General features: G+C 41.2%; 1 protein-coding gene across 1 annotated transcript; it reads left to right on the forward strand.

Annotated features, from left to right (window-relative positions):
• Positions 1-1,682: 1,682 nt before the first annotated feature.
• WEE2 (WEE2 oocyte meiosis inhibiting kinase) lies at positions 1,683-23,650 on the forward strand (the record flags this gene model as incomplete). Its single annotated transcript, XM_082846859.1, has 11 exons — positions 1,683-2,036; positions 6,747-6,943; positions 8,708-8,759; positions 10,799-10,971; positions 12,532-12,653; positions 18,013-18,159; positions 18,825-18,932; positions 19,065-19,150; positions 19,902-20,072; positions 21,717-21,859; positions 23,494-23,650. The coding sequence occupies 11 exons, from the start codon at positions 1,683-1,685 to the stop codon at positions 23,648-23,650; spliced, it is 1,710 nt and encodes a 569-aa protein (XP_082702985.1).
• Positions 23,651-26,293: the final 2,643 nt, after the last annotated feature.

A 26,293-nucleotide genomic window follows, 5' to 3' on the forward strand; every position in this document is an offset into this window, starting at 1 on the left:
TTCAGGTTGGTCCCATCCTGCCTGAGAGCAGAGCAAGCCTCTAGCTGGCCTGGAGAGGTGACTAGCCACAGCCTTGAGAGGGGAAAACTGATCAGCACCAAGGCTGTAGTGAAGGAATTATATCCCATGGCCCGCTGGTTTGTAAACAAGAAACTCACTCCGAAGCCTGGAATCTCAGTTAATAGGAATTTCTTTACCGGCCTCCCCTCCCTGTGGATGACTCTATTTTCCTTGGCCCCTGTGGGATGCCAAGTGTCTGACAAAGGTGAGCAGTGAGCTACCCTGTTGAGTGATTTGGAAAGTTTGCGTGGCCAGAGGGACTGGGGAAGGACAAAGGAATGATTGGGTGGTGTGCGCCTCTACAAAAAGCTGGGGCATGAGAAGGCGTTTAGCTGCAGAAACACTTTCACGGTCACCCCCAGCCCAGCTCCTCTTCACCTGGATTAACCTCCTCATGAGTTCAGGTGGGAAATGGGAAAGGAGGGAGAAAAAAGAAAGGGGCGGAGGGATTGGTGAAGAGAGAGAAGGCGGAAGATGGGCGACAGGCAATGAGTGACCAAAGACGATCATGAGAAAGGACATTGAATTTGTTTCAGTCAAGACCAAACTCACCCTCAGCACCTCTCTTTGGGTCCACGTTTGTTGTGTAAATAATTCCTCATGTCCAGTCCCTCCAGAGTCTCCCCTGAGGGCACCAGGGGCTCTTGTACATCATTTTCCTTTTTCATGTAGTGCCTTTCACATGGTTTCTCCTACAAAGTGATATTGGTGGCCTTTTTTTTTTCTTCAAAGAGCTTTTTTTTTCCCTCTCCATAGGGACCTCTCTGAGAAAGAAATTGAATAATGTATGTTAAAGATATCTAAACAGTAAGAAAACATATTTTACAAAATAAGGTGTCTGGGGCCCAAGTAATTGCTATTTTCAAGTGATACATATATCTGCTTCTCTGTTTGCTGACCTTTCTACCTTTCTTTTTTTCAGTGTGAAAATGTGTCCGGTTCCCTAAAAGCTTTAACTGCTAATACCTGGGGGTGGGCGGAGGGTGTGGAGGTGCCTGAATTAGGACAGGTGTATCTGGCAGAGATCTCAGGTGTGTCTCTATTAGGGAGATGAACTCCCGCCAAGATATGTTAGCGGCTGTTTAAGGATCATTATGATATCCAGGTGATACTGAATTCTAAGGAACTACTGCTAGGCACTGGGTAGGTGGGAACTGGGGGAGAGGAGAGGGTGATATTTCTAAATGGTAGGTGTAAAAGAGTGAAAATAATTTCTTTCCAATAATGAGCTCATTCCCAGTTGGCGAATATGTATTTTTAAAGCCATGCTAAATTAAAGAATCCAACTGTTTCCCTAGTAGTTTGTTGCACATGGGTTCAGGGAGACTGTGGGATATCCAGAAGCGTTCTATACATAATTGGATTTAATTGCTTAAAGAGTTACTGGAGCCTTCTTTAATCAGAATGGAAATAAGGAGAAGCTGAGATCACACAGATACGTGGTACTTAAGTGAGTAAACCAAGGGTGTGTCTCCATGTAGCTGTTAGTTGGCAGAAGGAAAGCCGGGCTAGAGTTAGGGAACTTGCCAGGTTACTTTCTTTTCTCCTCCTTATTTCTGCAGCTCTGTAGTGTTTCCTGCTGAGAGGTCTCCTTGCCTAGGTTGTAAAGCTCTTTGGCTGAGATGGGTGACAACGATGAGGACAAAGAACTGAAGCAGAAATTAAACTTTTCCTCTTGTGAGGAAGAGCATGAGAACGAAGGGCAAAAGGAAACGCAAGAGAGCACGGAGCCCCAGAGCCAAACCCCAGAGAAGCCTGGAGCTCAGGATTCAGGATCTTTTCAGGCGGCAGAGCTTACACCTGTCAGAACCCCCCTTAGTGACGTACGTGACCTCAACACATTTCAGGAAAAAGGCCAAGCGAGTCCAGGTCAGGGTCTGAGAACTCCAGTGTCACACTCTCTCGCACGTCCTGAAACCCCAGCCCCGCCAGACAAGGGCAAGCCGCCACGCTGCGAGAGCCCCTTCACTCCCAAAGTAAGTCCATCGCTGGGGAGGAGGGAGCCAGGCCGCTGAGGTCTGTGTTCCTTCGGCGGACGGAGAACGAGGGCCCAGTCCTATGTATGTGTGACGGATCTGTTTCACAGGCTGTATCTATCTTCAGTTACGTATTTCCTGGTGAACATGAAGAAGAGTTTAAAGTTACCAGAAAACAGAATTTAAGCATCTTGCCAGCTGTCTTCTTAAAACCATTGGTGTAGGCCACAGATAAATCTTGGGTGGGGAAAAAGTTCCTAGTGAAAGAATATTGGAACTGGAAAAAATACTGAGATCTACAGCCTGACCTGTACTCTGCCTGTGAGAAAACCAAGGTCTCAGGAGAGAAAGTGGCCTGTAGCTCAGGCAACGGCAGAGAAAGGACTGAGAAACATGATCTTTGGGGCTTGGTCTACTGTTCTTGCCATTACGCCAACTGGCTCTATTCTTCTGTGATTATTTACTAATATTTCCTAATATAAGAATGTTCACATTCACTATTTAACATATTTTTTGTCTCTTTGCTGCTGCTCTTTCCAGAAAGAAGTCCTCTCCCTTCCTTGGTCTAGTGAGGTACAGGCTCTCATATGTGAACACAGAGGTAACTTGTTGATACTCCTTTATAAGCTGAGGATGGCAAATAGGTAAAGGTCCCAAGTAAGCAGGTTCCTTTATCCTTGCTGTGATTGAGCTCCTATTATATCATTCATGTTATTAAAGCCGGGACTGGGGCAGGGTTACCTCTAATAGACTGGTGCCGCGGCGTGTGAGCCTTAGGCCTGGAATCAGCTCTGCTTCCCGCGGCCTCAGCTTGAGGTGCTTAAATCATCATAATAACATCTGTGCTACTGACGGCAGCACAGTCACTGTCAGCAGGTCTCTTTTGTACCTGCTGAGTATGGGTACCACAACTACCAGGAAATACTAAGCTTCTTGTTTGAATGGTAGACAAACTACTTTAATACGCTCGTGCGTCTGCCTGTGGGTTTTTCAATGGTCCCAGTAACCAATCAATTAACCATTTATTTTCTGAGAACCCACTGTGGGCTGGGAGCGCGAGGCAGTCTCTGGCAGGGGAGATGTGCCTACGGATACTATGTGAGAGGTGATTCAAGAGTGGTCAGAGTTCTCTGGGTGGACTGCTTCTCAGTGGGTAGTCAGGAAAGAAATGAAGGTGAAGGAAGCATATGAAGGGCAATGAAAGTTGGTATGGTTTTAATACATGGAAATTATGGGGAGAGTGGGCTAGGAGCATGTAATTCAGAGCAAGCGTAAGCAGGAGGAGACGTGGCACGGTATGTGTATTTCATCCACTCATTGAAAACTTAATTGAACACCTTGATATGCTAGCAGACCTTCTGCTGGCAAACCCTTCACTACCTCAAAAAGTGCCTACAGAATGAATAAAGGTAAACAGCAGTGGTAAATAAAGTTCAGATCAGGTGTGCTAGAGGACTTGTAGAGCATGATGAGAAATAGTGGGGAATTAAGTTTCGAGATATCCAGGACACCTTTCCAGAGAAAGTAATGTTTGAGAGCAGTCTTACAGGATGATTCGCAGTTTGCTAGGAAAAGAAGGGAGTGAGAGCTCGAGGCTGAGGGAAAAGCATCTACCAAGCTATGGAGGGGAAAGATCACGCTACACCTGGAAAACCGCTTGTTATTCAGAGTGGCAGGGGTCTGGCAGTGAGGCCAGAGTAGGTAGGTAGCAGCTACACTGAGATTTTATCCTGAAAGTGTTGAGAGAGCCATTAAATGGTTTTGGTCAGAGGCAGTTTTGAAAAATCATGACCTTCATGTGAGGGATGGAATGGAGTGGGAGAGACCATGGGGGCAGGGCAGTATTCATAATAGATCTACTGAGAAAAAAGAAGGGCCTGAACTTGGATAGTGGTAGACAGTGATGAGTTGAGAGATGCTTAGGAATGGCTAACTGACTTGATGGAGGGGTTGAGGGAAAAGCAGGGACCTAGGGTGTTGTGAGGCTTCCTGCTTGTTTGACAGAGTAGATGGTACCTTGAATCAAGGTAGGTGACCTTAGAGGATGTACAGGTTTGGAGAAAGAGATGTGGTGTAAATCGTTGGATAAGTGGTTCTGCAATGCAGGAAAACCACCTAAGTTGGAGATCTGTATTTGGATATCATCAGCATTTAGGAAGTTGTTGAAGCCATGGGTGTGTATAAGTTTACACAGTCTGTGTGCCAGAGTAAGAAGAGGAGTGGTCCAAGCTAGGGACCCTAGAGATGCCAAGATTTGAGGGACAGGAAGAAAACAACATTTGGGAGGGAAACTCGAAATGCAACTGGGAAAGTACACACTTTACAAAAAATATAGTTTGGATCAAGGTCAGAGGAGAGAGGCCAGGGGGATGATAATTCGTAATGTTGTGCTAAAGACAGGGATGCAGAGGAAAGGAGGATTGGCTTAGCTCAGCCTTGCTCAGGGCATAGGACCAGAAATCATGGGAAACGACTTCAGGTCCCCATAAGGACTTCCTAGCACAATTATCTAGAGATAGAAGAGCTTCCTTAGGAGGTATAGTAAGGTCCCTGTGGCTAAATGCATTCAACGCTCTTTGATGACCACTTGGTAGAAAAACACTGTACCAGGGATTCAAGCATCAGGGAACTAATTGTACCAACTGGGCCTTTAAAGCCTTTCCCAGTCCCTGTGATGTTGTGTCTTGGTGGGAGGTTGCCTCCCTCTCCTCTCACCATCTTCAGAAGTCAAGGAGCTATTCCCCAAATTTCCTTTCTCTTAATCATCTGTAGTAAGAGCTGTTACTTATACAGAAGTAGCTACACTCTCTGCAACACGTTTATACTCTCAACCTGGTCATCTGTCCAGACATGTTCAGTCTACTTTACTTCTAGGCAGAACTCACTTTCATACATCTTGTTGCAAGCTGTGTTCTTTTAGATTTCAAAAGGATTACTCATAATTCTATCATTTTGGCAATAAAATGCATATTAACATAATATCATTTGCTATATTGTAAGTGGAGTTCACAAAATCTATCAGCCCTCATATTTCCAAACTAGGAATTCTGATCGTCTTCCTTGATAGGAATACTTTTCCTTACTTTTATCTGAAAAGTTTCTAGGCCTTTTTGTTGTCCTTGAACTGTAGCAACTGGAGCTATGTGAAACGTACCAGGTGTGGATGCCCCACTGTTTCATATGTGACAGATGCATTTTATTTTCCATATGATAATCACCATCACAAGAAAACTGTTTCAGAAAATGATTTACTATAATTCTAACTTCATTTCCTGAATCACATTGACAACTGAGAAATATCATATAGTATAGTTTTATTTCTTTTGAACCAATACTCAACCCTTACAATAAACTTATGGGAAAATTGTTTGTCATTGATGGCTTTGTCTGATAATATCCCCAGGGCTGTTGACCCTCTGAACTCTAAGACATATGTAAAACCCTTGGCAAAACTCTTGACTGTGTCAATTTTTCTTCACTTAAAAAAATGTTAGGCTGCTATGTGTACTCTATAGCTTCCTTCATTTCTGCTCCTATCAATCATTTAATGAGTATTTATTTCTGCTTCTATCATTAATCTAATAATGAGTATTCATTAGTAAGTTTAATATCCATTCTTTGTAGCCTCACATTCTTCAATTACATTTTTATATACTGAATCATATTGTAATCTAGCTTCTGCTTCTACACTCGAAAGTCATGTGCAGAGAATATCAAAACAGAATTCTTTTCCAAAGAGCCTCACAGTACAATGATGACACTATGAGGTTACATCATGGCCCCTGTGTCTACTACTGTCCTCTTGAGGATCTATTACCAGCTATTCCTCTGGCCCCTGGCACTTAGGTCATAATAGCATTCTGCCGTCTCATCAGAATTCTTTGTCTTTGATTTCTCCCCTCTGTCATTTGATTTAGTTCTGGTTAGGTTTTAGGCCGATGTTCTCTTACTGTACCCCACTTGGAGTGGTAAGCCCTGCACATTTTCCTATTGACTGGTATGCTAGCTGTAGCCGCTGCAAAGCCTTGCATCTTAAGGGCTTAGAGTATTACTTTTCAGTCTCCTTACCCCACTTCCTGGAACTTTTCTCAATTTGTGCTACATTTTTAGTGGACTTGGGAACTTCTTTTTCCATGTTTAGATAGTCTCTGAAATCTTTCCCTTACAAAGTGATTATTTCTGAAACATCAATGAACTGCTGATGAATGGACTGTGCATTCCTTAAGAGCCAGAATTCACCTCTGGTCCCTTCAGCACCTAACCCAGCATCTGCTACTTAGTAGGTACCAAACAAATATTGGGATGAATAATTGAGGGGAAATTAACTATACAGTCTGAGAACATAAGCACCAGGTCTTCTAGAGTCATTTTCATTTGTGTAAGCTGAAAGGTCATCTTTAAAAAGCTGGAGGTAGGACTAAAATTGGTGGTCTCATAGCTGACTATCAGAATAGCCTAGGGGAAAAGGGTGGAGCTTAACAAAAGTACAGATTGCTGTGCTGATCCCAGGAATCAAAATATCTAGAGGTAGATTGGGAATCTGTATTTTTTCATAAGAGAGCCAGTTACAATGTTTGCAGTGAACCAGATACCCTCTAAGGGGTATCTTTCAGCAATAACTTTCTTTGGTTCAAATATTAACTAACTGATACAGAACCATTTTTTAAAAATTACCTCCATTCTGATTTGCCTTTTATCATCCTCATTCAGGGCCAGGTGAGCCAGTCGGGGATCTCTTCAACAGGGAAGCTCCCCTCCCGAAGCTCTAAGCATCTGAAGCTCACACCTGGTCCCTTCACCGATGCGATGACCTCACTGGCTCTGGTCAATATTAATCCCTTCACTCCGGAGTCCTATAGGAAACAATTCCTTAAATCCAATGGCAAGCGGAAAACCCGAGGCGACCTGTAAGTGTCCTGTTGCTATGACTTTTGAGAACTGATCTTACTATTGCCAAGTGGAAGGGGGAGTGTTAAACATTAGGAATAAACAAGAAGTCTGTCTGAATGAGTCGACATCGTGTTTATATATTCCCTCCTTTCTAAATGTCAGCGCTGGCTTTAACCTTCTTTGTCACAGAAATCTCTTTGTCTTCAGAGATTCTGAAGTGCACCGTAAAATGCCTTCTCTTTGAAAGAACAGGGCAGAGTAAGCAATAGATCTGTCTTATATTAGGGAGTTGAATGGGCTACGGAACTGCACTCAAGGGCTCCCCTCTGGTTACTACAGAGCCCAGCAGTTGGGGAAGATGTAGTGCTCGTTCCAGAGAGTTTATTGCTGTTTTGAGTTTAGTGGTGTGACTGGTGATGAGAGCTACAGAGCAAGGATTTGAACTTCTCTGCAGGTGATGGAAGGCTGGCTGAAGAGAAAAAGAGTGCTGCTTTTGGAGGTGCTAATAAATGGAAAGCCAGCTGCACTGTTCCACAAAGGCCACTGAATGGTAGAAATCACCTAAATAAGGAGAGTGCAGATTACTCAGGGACATTTCTTTACTGTATCCTCAATGCTGCTTTTTTATAGACTGGAAGCACCTCTAAAACAGGCCAGTCATTTATGCTTAGATGTACTCAGCAGAATAAACGCACAGCTAACAATCTAAAAGCCTGTAGAACGGTTAATGTGCTGTGTTCTTTCGGAATGCATAACTACATATTAATCAGCCTTGTAGCCAGAATAGGTTTTTCTCAATACTGTTTCCTGGATCTTAAGTAAACAGGACTTCAGCACAAGCACACTGGTCTATTCTTGTTACTAGTCCACTGCTTTTAGCTCTTTAGGATCTTTGTAAACCTTCACAGTGAATGGCTTCACCTCTCACTGAAGCTAGCAGGAAAAGACTGCTGATTTGAATTCCTGGCCCTGAAAGTGATGACATTTTAGTACAATAACTTAGTGATGCTGAGAGGGTATTTTCCCCTCTTCTTCACTGTGGCGTTGTTATTTTATAAAGTATTAGAATGTAGTATTAAATGTAAGTCACAGGTGTCCTGCATCACCTAATTTGCACGCGTGTAATGTCCTCCACTTGCCCCTTCTACCCTGTACTCGTCCAGAAGAAGAACCTAGCTGGCTGATCTAGAAACTGAAATTTTGCTTAAAGATCCAGGATGCATCTGCTCGTGCCAAAGAGGGTGTCTGTCAGAGACTTCAGCTTAATGAAAAGTAATTGAAAACATCTTAGCCAGGATTAGAGCACATTCTGCTATACTTACAGTTGGCTTGTGACCCTAAGACAGGCCGGGTTCTAAGGGAGGCGGGTGTTGCAGGGGAAACGTATACTGGTGGTGAAGACCCCTTAGAGTTTCAGGTATGTTCTGCGCACTCTCTTGATCCGCATCTCAGCATACCTTGTTCCATTTGCCTAAAACCCTGTTCTTTTCTCTTAGCTGGTTCCTACTCATTCTTGGAATCTTAGCTTACATGTCCTCATTTTTGGGAAAGGCTTTTACTCTTCAAATGATGAATTGGGTGCTGTCTATGGTATCCCTCGATATCTTGTTTTTATCCTGTCCTAAGTTCTTGTATTGAAAATTTCTGTTTATCCCTGTGCCCAAATATAGATTGAAGAGGGGAAGTAATTGTCGTATTTACTTGTAGAGCCCCCAAACCTAGCACAGTACTAGGCTCAATAAGTGCTAATCATACTCTGATATCACTTTTTTTTTTCCAAGTGAGGAAGCTGGTCCAGGAGAAGGCAAGGTAGAACAAGGGCTGCCTGCCAAGGTGAGCACAGTTCTTTGGTCCAGCCGTCGTAACACAGTCATTTCATCCTAATGTCTCCTTCTTTCTCCCTCCCTCCCTCCTTTCTCCCTTCTCTCCTCTCCAACCCTCCACACACCTTGTAGTAAATATGTTTTGCAGCTAAATTTATCTGGGCTCTCATCAGGGTCTATATTCTTAGCTAGTTGTTACCTTAGCAGACAGTGTCTAACAAATCTATTGCTGAACCATTACCTTGGAGTATTCTTCAAGGCTACTGCTACTGTCTTTGATCTGGGGAAAAATTATATACTCCAGAAGAAGTGAAGGGAAAATCAAGATATTTAAGGTCCAAAAATGAATAAGACAAAACAGAGAAAAAGGGCATAAAGCCAGAGGTCTATACGTAAAATTTACCTCTTAAATGTGTCAGTATCCATTGATTTTTATAATGTTGATCTAGTATCCCTCATTTGATAATATAAACTAAGAAAATAATGCTGTAAATATTAACACCAGAGATGTTTGTTGCAGCCTTAACTGTAATAGCAAAAAAAAAAAAAAAAAAGGGGAGTACTGAATGTCCAATAATAGAAGAATGGCCAAGTAAATTATAGTTTAAAGTCAGTGGAATATTAAATTACCATTAAGGTGCTTGAACATAGGCATGTTTTCATGATATTATAATGTTCAGTGCATGTAAGTGGGAGGGGGAGGGTCGGGGAGGGGGAGGGGGAGGGAGTGATATGGATGGTAAGGTGGTACCTGGTGTCTGAGATGAGGCTGGTAAGGTAGCAGGTAAGCACTACCAGCGCCTTCAGGCCTCTGATCAGAAGTGTGGGTTCCTAACTGATTCACTTTGTTATAAAGCAGAAACTAGCACACCATTGTAAAGCAATTATACTCCAATAAAGATGTTAAAAATAAATAAATAAATAAAATAGTAAAAAAAAAAGTGTGGGTGCCTCATGGGAAACAATTAGGTTTGTCTGATTCTACAGCATCATTTTGCAAAAGCAATCTTCCTATTAGAGGAGATGGAGAGAGGGCTGGTAGCTGTAGCAAATCCAGACTTGGAGGAAACAGAGCTTGAGACTGGCTAAGGGCAAGGGAAATTATAGATCTTGTTGATGAAGGCTGGTTCGGACTGCATGTTGAAAATGAAGAGCTAGTAAGAGTCAAGATATGTTAAACACTTAAAGTTGGATGGCAGAAATTCTTGCTAAGGAGGATATTGGGGAAAAGATGAGTTCACAGAGACGAATCAGCTTGGACTGAGATTCATATAAATCTCTGCATATTTTTGTCATCATAACCACCATTTACTGAGAATTTTATATATATATATATATTTGTAACATATATAATTCCCATGTGATGTTTGACAGGACCCTGATGCATGGCTGCTATGATCCTCATCTTACAAATGAGAAAACTGATAAAGGGGTTCAGTGATTGCTCGAGTTATTTACTAGCAGAGCAATGAGTGATGTCGCTAGTTAGCCAGTAGCGGGAGTGGTTGCTATATCTGAGCACACATTCTGAAATAATCAATTTGACAATTTTGTTCTCCAGACTAAGATTTTTTTGGGAAGCAAACTGAACACAGTACGTTTATTCAACTTGAGATGAAACAGCAGCAGCCAGACTGTGAGACAAGTAAACAAGAGTCAAAGAGAGGTGTTCTCTTTGTTTAACATCCTCCTCCAAGAGCCCACCCGCTCCTTCAGCTAAGGACAGTAGCTCTGGCTGTGAGTGAGGTGTCGCCTCTAGGCACATATAGGGAAGAAGAGTATGGCCAGACAGAGGAAATAATACAGAAAAAGATGTAATAATATAGCAAAGAGAAATGTCAGTACAGAGTTGTATGACAGGTTATAAAGAACACAGAGAAGGTAGTCAGCAATTGTGGCAGGGTTGCAGAGGCGTTTGCTACCAAGAATATTGATGGATTTGCCTCAAAAGGCTTTTTGAAAACTTAGAGAAATTTAGGAATAATATGCCTTAATTTTATTCTCACAATATGTAAGGGAGAATTATTTTTTTTTACTGAAATATTTCAGAGATGTGTTCTACGAGAAACCAACATGGCTTCCCGCTATGAAAAAGAATTCTTGGAGGTGGAAAAAATCGGGGTTGGGGAATTTGGTACTGTCTACAAGTGCATTAAGAGGCTGGATGGATGTGTTTATGCAATAAAACGCTCCACGAAACCTTTGGTAGGATCATCAGATGAGTGAGTACCTTTTAAATGTACTAGAAATACACACTTGGATTTGTCAAAGCATTTTGAATCAGGGCACTGACGTCATTTGCTACATTTTTTTAATCACCTCCCCCACCCCCGACCCACTGAAAGTTGTCTCACATTCATAACCTTTCTGAATTTTCAAGATTAGAGATAAGTTATTTCCTGAAATATACCATGAGCATTTGGGATCATGGTGTGTTTTCGTTTTGTTTTTTTGTAGTTCTTGTGGCTTTTACTACTGATCTTACTGGGTTTTTTTTTAACAAATAGATTTATGGAATGATCTTCTGGTGTCTGTTTAGTTCATCAGAAATATTAGTAAGTTATTATTAACTCACTGGTTATCTCTACTTTGCATTAATAATAAATTCAATAGTTAAGTTTCAAAGTTTCCTTCCTTGTAAGCAAGGAAAAACTAACAAAAATTTAAATTTCATTCCCAGAACTAAATGTTCAAGAGTTCTTCCTTTCCATAAGGAAAACAAATATTTTCAGATTCAGCCACTGCTTTTTATGAACTCTGGGGAATATAATACTAAAATGCTGAATCTGACATCAGTCTTTGGAATTCTTCATTTGAATAATGAAATTGATCAAGTACTATAGTTTGCTTTTTGTGTGTTGGATTTCCTATTGCATAATGAATATCTGCCCCCAAGACTGCCCCTGTGACTACATCATACTGGCTGAGTTTAATATTGACTATAATGATTGTTTAGCCTTCATAGGGAAGGTAGAGGGCCCATCACAATATCCACCATCAAGTCCATTTCTTCTTAAGCCCATCAGGGTTTTTAGATTGTGATACAGTGAAAATAAGAATCAAAGCAGTTCTGGGCTTCCCTGGTGGCTCAGTGGTTAAGAATCCGCCTGCCAATGCAGGGACACGGGTTCGAGCCCTGGCCTGGGAAGATCCCACATGCCGTGGAGCAACTAAGCCCGTGCGCCACAACTACTGAGCCTGAGCTCTAGAGCCCACAAGCCATAACTACTGAGCCCACGTGTCACAACTACTGAAGCCTGCGCACCTAGAGCCCGTGCTCCGCAACAAGAGAAGCCACGGCAATGAGAAGCCCGCTCACTGCAACAAAGAGTAGCCCCCGCTCACCACAACTAAAGAAAGCCCGTGCACAGCAATGAAGACCCAACACAGCCATAAATAAATAAATAAATTTATTTATTTAAAAAAAAAAGAATCAAAGCAGGTCTGCTGCTGAGGTAATAACCACCCAAGATTCCTCTCTACATATGTCATGTTCAATCAAAAAACCATGGACTTTGGTCGAGGACAACCAAGGTTCTGGTCTTAGATCTACTATCACCAGCTTGACTTTGGGTCAGTCACTTAACTTTCTAAAGCCTTAATCCTTGCCACTATATCATACTGAGGCGTTACAAACATTAAATGTGATAAAATAGTAAGCAAGCAGTGAACGCTCAGTAAATGTTCTGCCGTTGTTAGTAATGCCTCAGAGCTTGTCTTTTAAAAGCCTTTGTATGTCTATTATCTTGATTCAATTTTCTCAGTGCTTTTCCGTCTCTTAGGAATTTGGCTATGCATGAAGTTTATGCTCACGCGGTGCTTGGGCATCACCCCCATGTGGTACGTTACTACTCTGCATGGGCAGAAGATGACCACATGGTCATTCAGAATGAATACTGCAATGGTAAGTACGTGGTCTAATATCTGTGGAGAGGGAGATGAACTTTTAAGTCTTCAGAAAAAAATCTCTGCCTCCTTCTTGTAGCTTATGGCAGGTATATTAGCGTCATACCTAAAAGTCTGTACTACTGTTTTGTTTGGAAACAGACAGCTGGAGAAAATGAGTTGAGCTGGAAAGGAATTTCAGGCTTATGCTGTTACGTGTTTCTTTCAAAGCTGATGCACAGCTAATACACAGAAGCTATCACATCCTTCACACTTTAGTTAATACTTAAAGAGAAAACTTTCACCCTGGTGGTTTGAATGGTAAATCATCCTTTTACCATTTACTAGGTATTCTAAAAGATGTAAGCCATAGTCCCTACGATTTTGGGGAAGGGGTGGTAAACTTATATAGCCAACTTCTGATTAATTTTGAAGTGGATTCCTGTGTTTGGAGATTGTTCATGTTTCTTGCTGCTTCTGACCTTTGAGCTTTAAGTATTCTCAGAAGAGTAAGGGCATGGGGTGGGGTGCTGGGACTGAAACTTAGTGACCTCAGATATATTCTCCTAGATCCTTCAGGACCATATATACACCGTAACCAGTAAAACCTTGTTTGTTCCTGGGCTACTTAAATTATAAAGAGTGGTCCTTCGGATTAACATATTTCTAATCCATGATTAATATTTCTAATCTATGATTAAGGGGTGACATAACAGTAGTTGTGTATTGTTATTCTCGGAAATACATTTTCATCAAAATGTTCAGTGGTAAAGTAGAAAAGTGCTACCAGTTGAATAGAAGCTTGCCATCATTTTAGGATGCATCCATATTTTACAATCCGTATTTTAGCCACAGTACTATTGGATAACGGCATCCCCCCCACAACATGTACACCCACCCTGAGCTTCTTTAATAGTACAGTCTGTCTTTGGGTAAGTTTGGTGACCACTGGATAGCCCTGAGTATGTATGTCCAGCCTGGCTTTTGAGGGCAGTGATCACTGATAAAGCTTCATCACCGTATACATGATTGATTTTATAAGTAGGTAAGTAAATAACATTACGAGTTGCTAAAAACATAGAAAATGGTATAGAAGACATATCCTATAAAATAATGATTTGGCATTTCCCTTATTGTTTCCTTAGAGCCTGATTTTCTCATAGCCTTACCTGTGAACTTCATGAGTTTTTTTCCTTAATAAGCTCACCCCAAATCCCTTTTTCTAATAGTTTCTTTGGGATTAAAAAATGGACCCTTTCATTATACTTGTGATTGAGAGGTTGAGACTTTCTTATCATCTTCTCTTCTTAATTTCCTCTTATCATAACCTGAGATTCCCTATTCTTTTTCTCTCTTCCCTCTCTCTATAAAGAAGATTGATTTTATTTCCATGACATTTAGCTACTAACAAAGAGAATATCAAATTAAAAAATTAATAAAGGGAAACACAACTAATTTTAACCTGCAGGCAATGTAAATTTTAACTGGGGCAATGTAAAAGTTTCAAATTTTCAAAAAGAGTAAGATGAAGTGATCTATTACAAATCATCTTCTAATTCTTTTCAACATTTCAATACCTTCTATAGGCTTGACACTGTATTAAGCTCTAGGGTGAGAAATACTGTAGAGTGAGATAAGGTAAGTAAGTCCTTATCTTCGAGGAGCTTTATTCCATCTCCTCTGTTAAAATGAATACAAAAGAGACAATCTGATGCAAAGCCATATGGTACAACTGTGGATACAAAGCGTTCAGAGAGGATGAATGTGAACAAGAGGCAGTGTGGTGGGATGGGCCTGGGCTTTAAAGTCAGGCAGACCTGGGTTCAAAATCCAGCTCTGTCACATAGTAGTTGTAGGATCACTGGGCTGTCATTTAATCTCAATGAGTAAAGAGACAGTAATATTTACCTAAGGGAGTAGTTTGAAAATTAGCAGCAATATACGTCAAATGCTAGCACAATATCAAGTCCTAATACATAGTAAGAACTTGATAATACTTGTTATTAGCATATCCGGAGAAAATCTCATAAAGGAGGTAAGACTTGAATGAGACCTTGCAGAAGGATTACTAGAGTTTAGGCAAGGAGAAGGAAGACCACCCAGTTAGGGGAACAGCAGGCAGGCTAAGAGCACCGTGCTGGGAAGGGTCTGGCCTAGCAGATGGTAAGGAGACTAACAGGCCTGAGGTGACCCTACAGGAGGAAATAAGATCAACAAGGTAAAGGGTGGGAAGACTGCAGTGAGCCGTGAAAGCCAGGCAGTGAGTCTGACTAGATGGGATAGATTATGGGGAATCATTGTTTGTTCATCATGGAGGTTCACCAGCTTCACTCAACGCTTGCCAATTAAAATGGGACTGTGATTTAGCAAAATGTAATTCACACATTGAACCTTTCATATGTGAACTGATCATGGAAAATAAAGCATGCCCTTATACCTTGTTTGTAGTTAAGGATAATCCATGTTGAGACTTTGCCTGATGGCTCTAAGTAAAGGATAATAAGCCCAAAGTATGTGTAAAGTAGCGGAGTAGTCGGTGCCTCATTCTTTCCACTCCCTCCCCACTGCATCCTCTCCCTCTTTCTCACCTCTTCATCCTTATGCCCTGTTTCCCCATGCCCACCCTTACCCCTCACCCCTAGCCTCTCATAGCAGTCCGGCTGGAACATGTACTCTTATGGTGTTAACTCTGATTATAAGTTAGATGATTTTGATAACTTAGATTTTAACTATTAGAGGCTAACAGTCATCTGATTTCCCCTCCTGTCCCTCCTGAACCCTGAACTAATCAAAAGTTCCCTGCTTCTCTGACACCCTAGCCAAGATCCCCTACAAGCCACCTCTGGGCCAGCCTCAGAAATCTGAAGGTTTTCCGGTAGCAGGCTGATTCTGCAACAACCAGGATTCTAACCGATTCAGGACTGGATGATTAATCTCTCCCTAAAGGCAGTATTTTCTTTTGACGTCTCTGTCACGGAAGTTTTACAGGGCACGTTCCCCTAGAATGGTGGTTCTCATACTTGCTCAAGTGACGTGACATTCAGAAGTCTGTGTCTTCTGTGGAACACCATGAATACTGGTTATATTTTTCCACCAAATAAGGAACAACTTTACCAGCAGAAAAATATGCTTTGTGTTGTTGGTGGCAACCTAAAATCAAGATTGTGAGAATACAAATGTATGAACACAATATCCTGTTGAGTTGTTGGCCTGCTCTTTGCATTTCATTGTTGGAAGGCATTTGCTATTTATTTGTTTCGGTATCTGTTAGGCCTCAAGAACAGACAGGAAAACATGGATATATTTTTCTTAAGTTTTTTTTTTTTTTCCTGCCAAGTAGGGTGAGTATCTTTATTTTATCTAAAGGAAGGAATTCAGCAACTCAACTCATAAAGGTGGTTTGAAAAGAGCTGCCAGGAGCTGGCTGTTTCCTCCTAGGGCACCATGCTGGCAGGAGCCAACTCCAGGGGGTACCTTGGGTTACAGAGCTAAGGCTCCAGTGCAGCTGGGTGAGATTAGGAGGGATTAAGTTTACAGTTCATTCAGTGTTGCTATGTCTATAAACACATACTTCCTTGTTAATACTATTTAGTAAAGAACAGTTAACTATGCTCTTCTATAAGAGTGTGTGGACAACCAGCTTTAGCTCTAGCAAAATGAGGATATTCTAATACAGTCTTATAAACGAGTACTTTCCAGTAACTTCTACTCTTCTAATTACCTCTTAGCTATCTTTAATATTACCTGTAGAGATTCTAAGTAACTAAAAGTGCTGCTAGTACTGGTCTAGTTACCCTTACTAAATATCTGCAGCTCTTCAGGGGATTAGAAATACCTCTGCTTATAATCTAAAGGAACATATTAAGTGGATCCTAAGTAACCTAGGATGCTTCTTTCTTTCCATACCTTTCATAGGGTCCTTGACTCAGCCTTTCTTCTCCCTCTGTTGCCAGAATAGACATTCAGTTCAGAAAATCCTTATTACATGCCAGACCTTGGCACAGTGAAGATGAATGAACTGTGGACCCTGTCCTAAAGGAACACCGGGGCTAGTGGGGACCCGGCGGCTTTGTCGCAGCTCATAACCTTATCCGCAAACTTAGTATTGAGGTGACTGCACTTTTAACAAGCACAACGCACTCTTTCTTTACTTATTCTTCCTTTCTAATTAATGTCTCTGACATTCCATAAATTCTTTTCTCAGAAGACTCGCAGGGGAAAAAAAAATAACCTTTACTTTAGCCCTTTTTGTGTTTCTGAAAGGTGCTGAATTCTCCTTTCTGAACTTATTTTAACATGACAGCTCAAGCTTTAAATTCAGTTTCACATAGATACTTTAAAATATCGATTTCCTTAAAAGTACAGTTACCATCTCAGATCCTCCTGTTCTGATATATACTTGGAGGGTGGAGCTGTGGGCTTTCTGACAGGGCGTCCCAGGAGTCTCTAATTCGACTGAAGAGGCTGCCAACAAATGCTAATTAATGAAACAAAGGGTTCAGAAGCATTCTAATACCTTAGGATAGGAGCATCTAAGATCAGGTAGCCAGATGAGCCGGGGCCTTATCTTTTTATTGATAACAATGATAAATAGTTGATATACAAACACGGTGGCTCAAATAGGGTTTAGGTGTATATGGAGGTTTTATATTTTCCTTGGGTCAGCAATCATTACATGTTCTTATTTCATGATATATATATATATATATATATATATATTTTTTTTTTTTTTTTTTGGCGGAGTGTGGGCCTCTCACCATTGTGGCCTCTCCTGTTGCGGAGCACAGGCTCCGGACGCATAGGCTCAGCGGCCATGGCTCACGGGCCCAGCTGCTCTGCGGCATGTGGGATCTTCCCGGACCGGGGCACGAACCTGTGTCCCCTGCATCGGCAGGCGGACTCTCAACCACTGCGCCACCAGGGAAGCCCTCATGGTATATATTTTAATGGAATGAAACTTGAAGCCAATTACATTAAAATTACTAATGGCCTATAATTACTAACTTGATACCAACATGGAATTATTCATCAACACCATAGTAGCTACATGACTAGGCCTGATTGGCCTTCTGGTTAATAACTAGGTAAAGCTTTTAAAATGTTAGTTGGGGCATACTCAAAGCAATAGGGCCACATATTGGATACCTCGGATATGGCATTTTCTTTTCCTCTTTAAAGGCCCTTAACTTCTCTTTCCAATATGTCTATGGTATAGACAGGGATCAGATCTTATGTTTCAGACTGACACTGAAGCAGTTTATACTTGCTGGACTGCGTTCACTCATGAGGAATTTATTGAATACGTACTATGCTTTCATTTATAAGATTCATACCTTTTCTCTCATTTTGCGGGGCTACTCTCTGTTTTTCTTTCCCAGGTGGGAGCTTGCAAGCTGCTATATCTGAAAACGCAAAGTCTGGCAATCATTTCCAAGAGTGCAAACTCAAAGACATCCTTCTACAGATTTCCCTTGGGCTTAAGTACATCCACAACTCTGGCATGGCGCACCTGGACATCAAACCTAGTCAGTACAGCTCTCCTCTGGCCGTATTTAGTTCTTTCCCCACTGTTGTCAGAATCTGTGCCTGCGTGTCTATCAAGTGTCAAAGATGCTGTTTGCTGGCAGAATCCCTCTCATCAGTTCCCCTTTCCCCCCTCCCCTGCCCAAATTTCAGTTAAAGAGCTTTAACCATTTCCCCCCGGGCCTAGAGGACAGAGAGTAAAGACTCCCAGATAGTGAAGCAAAAGTATGAAAATAAGTGTTTAATTTACCGCATGGATAAGTGACAGCATATTGGCTGCATCCTGACTTTTTACAGCTAGTGCTCTACTCTTTCTAACTCAGCCCTGATCGAAGTGAGCAGGAATGAATGGTTTAGGCACTCATTAATGTGAAATGCGAGGAAATGTTGTTACTATTTTGTGGTTTTGATTATTTCTTTGTTTTGAGGCCACCAGCCTCTTCAGAGGATGGAGTATGTTTGAGGTTTAAGTTTCACTGAAATAGGTATTATCAATCACTCAGCTGTTCAGAAGTAGTGTGAGAGATTCCATGGAAGAAAAGAAACCTTGGTAGTCTTGTTACATGCACACAGAAAAGGAGGGTGACTGAAATGTTATTTACAGAAAAGAATCTCGGGTGAAAAAGTTTAGGATTCATTACTTAACGACAATTCTGTATTTTTTCAGGTAACATCTTCATATGTCATAAGATGCAAAGTGACTCTCCAGTAGTCCCAGAAGAGATTGAAAATGAAGCTGATTGGTTTCTCTCTGCCAATGTGATGTATAAAATTGGTGAGTCTGTCTTGTAACCTGATTGGTATACTATTATCCTATAAAATTTATGCTGATGACTCTACTCCATTTATTCCAGTTTTAAGAAAGACATGCTTTTAAAGAACTCTATTTCTTTTTTTCTTTTTTTAGGTGACTTGGGTCATGTGACATCAATAAGCAAGCCCAAAGTGGAAGAGGGAGATAGTCGCTTCCTGGCTAATGAGATTTTGCAAGAGGTATAGATTAGGGAAATGGAGGGTATTTTATAATCCATTGAACATTTTGAGTTTCAAATGAATGTTGACAGTGCAGGAAATGAAAAGTATATATTTATAATTTAAATTTATATTATCCTTTTTCTATCCAGAATGGAGACCAAAGATAGGAGAGAAACTTTTGCAAAAAAAGCGTGGGGAAAGCTGGCTCAAACATGGATTAATCAAAATTTTTACTGTTTTTCGTGAAGGTCCTTTCTACTTCTTAGAATTCTTAAATTTACGGATTTCCTAGTAGAAAGGAAGCCGTTATTGGTCGAACCCATCTTTATCATGCTACTATCCTTTGATAGCGCCTCCAGCTTTGGTCATTGGAATGACCTTCAGTTATTGCTCACCTTCTAAGATGTCTGTGAGTCTGGCCTAGGAAGGATATAAGTTTCTACAGGATAATAATCAGGGGGGAAAAAGAGGAGTCCTTCCTATCTGTGATCAGCCAATCTATGCTTCAAGCCTCTTTGAGCCTGAGAGAGCAAAATGGCGCTGAGATTCTGCCTCAGACTCTTTGGGGCAGGGCAGTGCTAATCAAGTGGATTTGTGCCCTGTCCTGTCTTCCCCAGAGATAGACCACTAACCACAGCAGATATAACCTTGCCCACTGCGTCTGTTTAAGTTCATGTGCATTCAAATGAATCTCTCTTACCAGTTGTGTTTTAGTCTAGACTCCCTTCACTTGGCGAACTAACCGGCCTTCCTGACTTCTGTTTTGAAGAATTATCAGCACCTTCCTAAAGCAGACATATTTGCCTTGGGATTGACCATTGCAGTGGCTGCGGGAGCAGAGTCATTACCTACCAATGGGGCTGCGTGGCATCACATCCGTGAGGGGAATCTTCCAGACATTCCTCAGGAGCTCTCCAAAGAATTTCACCAACTACTCAAGGTGGTGTCTCCAATGAAATGAAGAGAGGATAGAAATGTCTGTTTTTTAAAAAATGTAATGGCAAGTAGGTGGGAAAAGGGAAATGATGGTGCCATTGACAGCAGGGAAGCATGACTAGGAAGCCCAGAAAAACAGGACAGACTGAAAGGTTCTCTAGGAAACTTAGAGTATATCATGAAAACCTTTTGTTATAGTTTAAAACTCCTATTGTATTTTTCATTTACCTTTCCTAATAACCCCGTGAGGTGGGCAGATGAGGAAACCAAGACTCAGAGCAGTTCCTTGACTTGTATTTCACTTTCGATAATTGATTAATTCCAGAATCAAACCTGCTCTTAGGCTCCTATGTCAGGGTTTTAACTACAGTCAATGGTAACAGTGATGTTACTCAAAAAACTGAATTTTGCTTGTATAGAGGAAATAGAAGTTACTTTATTGATGGATAACTGACAATCCCACCAATTAATGAGCAGAAGAAAGGCATAATGTTAATTTAGGAATCTATGTGTTCCTTTTCCTTAATGATACCTGAGTATGTGAAGGGACAAGGAAAAGAAGGTATTATGTTGAAACAAAGAGAGGTACAAGAATACCTACACTGTCAAGAAGCTAGAATTATACTAGAAAAGCAATGTATATGTAAGACTTACTTCATAGCTTAAGGAACAGGATTGGTTAGAATCCCTAAAATAGCCTTAGAAATATCTGCTCTCTTGGAGATTAAATTTGAGTTTCACAGTTTACCTGAACACTTCAAATTTAGTTCCAAACTTGTCCTTCCTCACTTCTGCTTTCCTGAAAGAAGGCAAACCTTTCCTCACAGTGGTCTTCTGTTCATAGCCTAATCACCTATTTCTATGTGTAAATTGCTCTTAGATTTAGTTGATTCTGAGTACCTCACTGCTGTCCCTGTGCTAGGTAATACGCATATGTGAATTCATTTAATTCTCACAATAGCCCAGAAGGTGAATATCGCTATCCTAAATATAGGAAAGGGAGACTGAGTTTCAGCAAAGGTACGTGATTTGCTCAAGGCTATATAATAAGTGGTGGAGCTGGCTCTGAACGTTGCTCCCCAAATGGAAGGGTCAGTGTTTTCTTCATTATTCAACACTACTAATTTCCATATATTACGTATTTTCATCTGTATTCCAGTCATTTTAGGCTATACACATTCTCTACCTGAAGATAAATGCTATAGGAATACTGTCATGGTGGGATATCCTTAATTAATTTTAAGTGAAAAATGAGCACGTTATGGTAGAAAGTGAGCTGAACTAGCAGTTGGGTAACCCGAGTTTTAGTCTTGGGCCTGTCAATAACTGAGACAAGCCACTTTCTATCTCAGGACCTCAGTTTCTTCCTGCTTAAAATTAAGGCAATTAAGCTGGTTCATCATTCATCCAGCTCTAAAATGTGCTACTTAAGGACAACTCAAAGGTATGGATGACTGATGCTACCAGATAAGGATGATATTCCTGTCCCAGGTGGAGCTAAGTTTTCATTTATTTCTTCCCTTTGCACAAAGGAGAAGCGAGTTTCACAAAATCCACCAGCAGAAGCTGGGTTGGAGTTGGCTTGGGTGGGCAGATTTTTCTCAACAGTGAAGGTTCTATTTCCTCCTCTTTGGTCCTACCTCATCAGAACATGATCCACCCCGATCCAGCAGAGAGACCTTCTGCAGCAGCTCTGGCCAAAAGTCGAGTTCTCTGTCCCTCCCTGGGGAAAACAGAAGAGCTTCAGCAACAGTTGAACTTGGAAAAGTTCAAGACAGCCACACTGGAAAGGTAGATTTTGGATGCTGGAGTTGAGAAAGAATCTATTGATGTACTACTCACAGTGACATGACTGGTCTGATGTGTCTTCTCTATGGATTCGAGTGGAATCCAACAGTATGACACAGGGGCCCCTGCCCACAAAGAGGCTAGTGGCATGGGGCCCTTTGTAACAAGGGGCTGGATGCTCCGTGACTAGACGGCTTGAGAGAGAAAATTCGTCAATGCAAATGAATACAAGGAAATACAACTGGTAAAGAAAAATTAGCAGGATTCTGAGTGACCAGAGTTTTAAAGTAACTGGTGGATGATCACCCGATATAAGATAACCATAGTTAAAGAGGGAAGATATCTATTAGAAATCCATTCAATCTTGGGGGCAGGCGGATATTCTGTCTTGGCAAATGTTTAGAGAAAGAGGTATTTTTCCAAGCCAAAGGAAGCAGTCCTATTACTTACGCATGTAAGCTTGTATTCATGCATGCATTTACTTATTAACCTATTCCTTCATTTAACAAGTTAATTAATTAGATAGGGTGGGCTTGGTATTATAAAGGTCAGGAAGTGATGTTTGAGCACGGTTCTGAAGGCATTTTAAAGTAATTATTACATACTGTGAACTGTTGAAAATATAAAAGCAGATGAGAAATGGTCCTTGCCTAGAATAAACTTAGAGGTCCGGTTTCTTTTGGCTGCACAACCCATCTTAAAATGATTAGTTTGAAAAGTCCCCCGAATGATTTCTTGGCAATGAGTTGTGGAAGCTCTAACTGAGCCTTTAGTCAGGTAATCCTTCCTAATAAGCAACTCAATAATTTTTTTGCTTTTTGAAATTGTCTAGACCAGGGGTTGGCATACTTTTCTGTAAGAACAAGACAGTATTTCACCCTTTGTGGGCCATATGATCTTAGCTGCAACGACTCAACTCTATTGGAGTGATGTGAAAGTGGCCATAGACCATATACAAATGAATGGGAATGGCTGAGTTCCAGTAAGACTTTATTTACAGAAACAGATGGCAGGCCAGATTTGACCCATGGGCTGCGCTTCGTGGACCCCTGGAGCTTTCATATATAGCCTCTAGAGTTGTTCTCTTATTTTTCTTTAATTTTAAAGACCATTTATGCCCCAATCAGTAGAATTCAGTAAGCCAAGCCTGCTGTGTGTTGAGGCATGTGTGAAGTAGCCATTTTTTAAGATAATCACAAGAGCTAATTTTCTATTCCGTGTATAATTCAGTCTTGTTTCTATAAATACTGAAATAAAAATCTCTATCAGTTTTTTTTTCACTTTTTAGAAAATTTTTATTTTAATTTTTTTTAAACATCTTTATTGGAATATAATTACTTTACGATGGTGTGTTAGTTTCTGCTTTATAACAAAGTGAATCAGTTATACATATACATATGTTCCCATATCCCCTCCCTCTTGCGTCTCCCTCCCTCCCACCCTCCCTAATCCCACCCCTCTAGGTGGTCACAAAGCACCGAGCTGATCTCCCTGTGCTATGTGGCTGCTTCCCACTAGCTACCTATTTTACATTTGGTAGTGTATGTATGTCCATGCCACATCTATATCAGTTTAGATCATAAATATTATCTCTAATTTAGGACTAAGTAACGTACATTTTTCCTCTTTAATTCCAGGGAACTGAAAGAAGCCCAGCAGGCCCAGTCCCCCAAGGAATGCCACAGTGTCCCTGGGGTCTCTGGGACCCCCACGGGATCAAGAAGCACCAAACGCCTGGTGGGAGGAAAGAGTGCCAAGTCTTCAAGCTTCACCTGGGGGCAGTCGTCCCCATAAGAACTCCTTTCACACCAACTCACCTTTTATCCCCCAAATAGATACCGACTGTGTCAACCTTTCTCTTGTAAAGGGAGAAACTAACGGATTTGGGTGCCCAAAGATTTCAAAAGCCACTCCTAATTTAGCATATTCAGCCACGATCCGATCCTACAGCTATCAAGACTTCCTAGCAGCAATGGTCGTAGGTATTATCATTGGTAGCCATTTCTCTTCTCTCTTGCTGCATTCCTAACACCACCTGTCAACAGTTCGTTCACTTCTCAGATTTGTTGGTGCGCAACGGGAAAGCATGGACCTCTGAACTGAAAGCAGCCCTTTGTGCAGCCTGTGGGCTATGAGGCTGCCTACCTACCTATCAAGGATCCCAGGGACTCTCCGGGCAAACAGAAAGGAATTCAATTTGGTTTTGAGTTGAGGTAACAGCTTACAAGAAAGTGTGCCTGGATTTCAACATTTCCCAGGTTAGATGAATTTATTCCTCGAGGAATTTTCAGCCACTTTGAGCAAGTAGTTTTCCTACTGCATCCTCCGAATGGAGCCAAGCCCTTTCTCTGATGTTGTATTTATTAAGTTAATGACTTCACCACCATATGAAGTGGGTAGAAATAAGACTCTACATAACTTCACATTTCTGAGCTGGCTATGAACTTGTGGAACAAAGCCACTTGGTAGAGGGTTCAAGGGAAATTTGATGTGGTTTGTTGTCCCTCAATCTATTTGCTTTGAGCCTCTTGTAACTGTTATAACTGGTTTTGATTCTCTGGCTGTCACCAATTTCTCCTTGATTTTAACAGACGTTGGCTTTGCTTCCTGTGATTTAACTTATTTTATCCAAATCCTTTACTCTGTATATATATTTTTAAAGGACTAGAATGTTTGTAAATAAAGGTTTTTATCTTGTCCAAAGCCAAATATGAGTAAAGCACTCGTCTTTATAAATATGCAACTAACAAAGAATATGAAATTTATGTTGGAAGCCATGAGTAGATAGGAGAGAGAATCCAATAGGCTGGTACTAACAGGTCTTGGCTTTAAGGTCCAGCTTCACGGCCCTAAAAGCTAATAATGGCCAAGCTATCATACAAAATAATGTTGGTCGTAAAGGCATTTGAGAACTCCTAGTTGTGTCATATTGATGATGTTAGCCTCTTCATGGCTTGTAGGCTTTTTGGCTGCCTTGTTTTCTTCTTTTCCCTTAATTTTTAAAAGCAAATTAAGAAGTTTTTAAAATTGAATGAATCGGGCTCCCCTGGTGGCGCAGTGGTTGGGAGTCCGCCTGACGATGCAGGGGACACGGGTTCGTGCCCCAGTCCAGGAGGATCCCACATGCTGCGGAGCGGCTGGGCCCGTGAGCCATGGCCGCTGGGCCTGTGCGTCTGGAGCCTGTGCTCCGCAACGGGAGAGGCCACAACGGTGAGAGGCCCGCGTACCACAAAACAAACAAACAAACAAATTGAATAAATCATTGAACAAACCATCACATCATTCTTCTGTTTTGGAGTAGCAATTTCTTCCATGCAGTTAAGTGGGGTATAGTGCTCTGTATTGCCCACTGACATTTAAAAAAATGAGTCTTTATTCAGGTTTTTTTTCCCCTGTACTCTTATGTATTTTTTTTAATTTTAATTTTTTTATATTGGAGTATAGTTGATTATTCAGGTTTTAAAACTGAGTTAATTTATCTCTTGCCTCCCTGACACCAGCCATGTCCCTTGTGGTACAGTGCTGCAAGGTCAACCACACTTTATGATTTATAAGCAGGTATGTTATTAAGAGTACGCAATGTATAGCCCACAATTCTGTGGTTACACTTTTCTTCTCAGGCATTGACAACTACTGTTAGGGCCTATGACCCCTTCTCTACTACGTTCCTCAAAGATTGTTCTAGCACCTGAATGGACCTGATGCCAGACTGTTGGTTTCTCTCCATTTCTCTCTGCTGGGCTCCACAGTAGCAGGAAGTCACCAAAAGAGCAGGCAGCTGCACAGACACTGAGTGTGAGAGGGACTGGATCCTCAATGGGTTCAGAATTTAATCCCTTCCATTTCAGTTGGAAGTTGACCCCTGGCCTCAGTGAGAAACTCCATCCTCAGTCATGAAGTTCTGTTTCTTAAACATGAACACTGACGTTAAGGCGCCAACAGACAATCTTGAGTTAAAGAAATCTTATAAAGAAATACTACTGTGCTTTACTAAGCTCTAACACATCTACCAATTTATAGAAGCTATTTACCTAAAACTGTAGAAAGATGAACACTGAAAGTTAAATGTCAACATTTCAGCCTGAACAGTTAAGTATCTTAAAAATCTCTGTATGAACCATACTGTCAATCTTGAATTGCATAAAAACTGTCAGGTTGAGTTTTTTAAAAAATTTAAAAAATGCAAATCAAAACTACAAGGAGGTATCACCTCACACCAGTTAGAATGGGCATCATCAGAAAATCTACAAATAACAAATGCTGGAGAGGGTGTGGAGAAAAGGGAACTCTCTTGCACTGTTGGTGGGAATGGAAGTTGATACAGCCACTATGAAGAACAGTACGGAGGTTCCTTATATAAACTAAAAATAGAGCTACCATATGATCCAGCAATCCCCCTCCTGGGCATATACCCAGAGAAAACCATAATTCAAAAAG

The sequence above is a fragment of the Leucopleurus acutus genome, assembly GCF_964270905.1.
Source record: "Leucopleurus acutus genome assembly, chromosome: 9".
Lineage (NCBI taxonomy): Eukaryota > Metazoa > Chordata > Mammalia > Artiodactyla > Delphinidae > Leucopleurus > Leucopleurus acutus.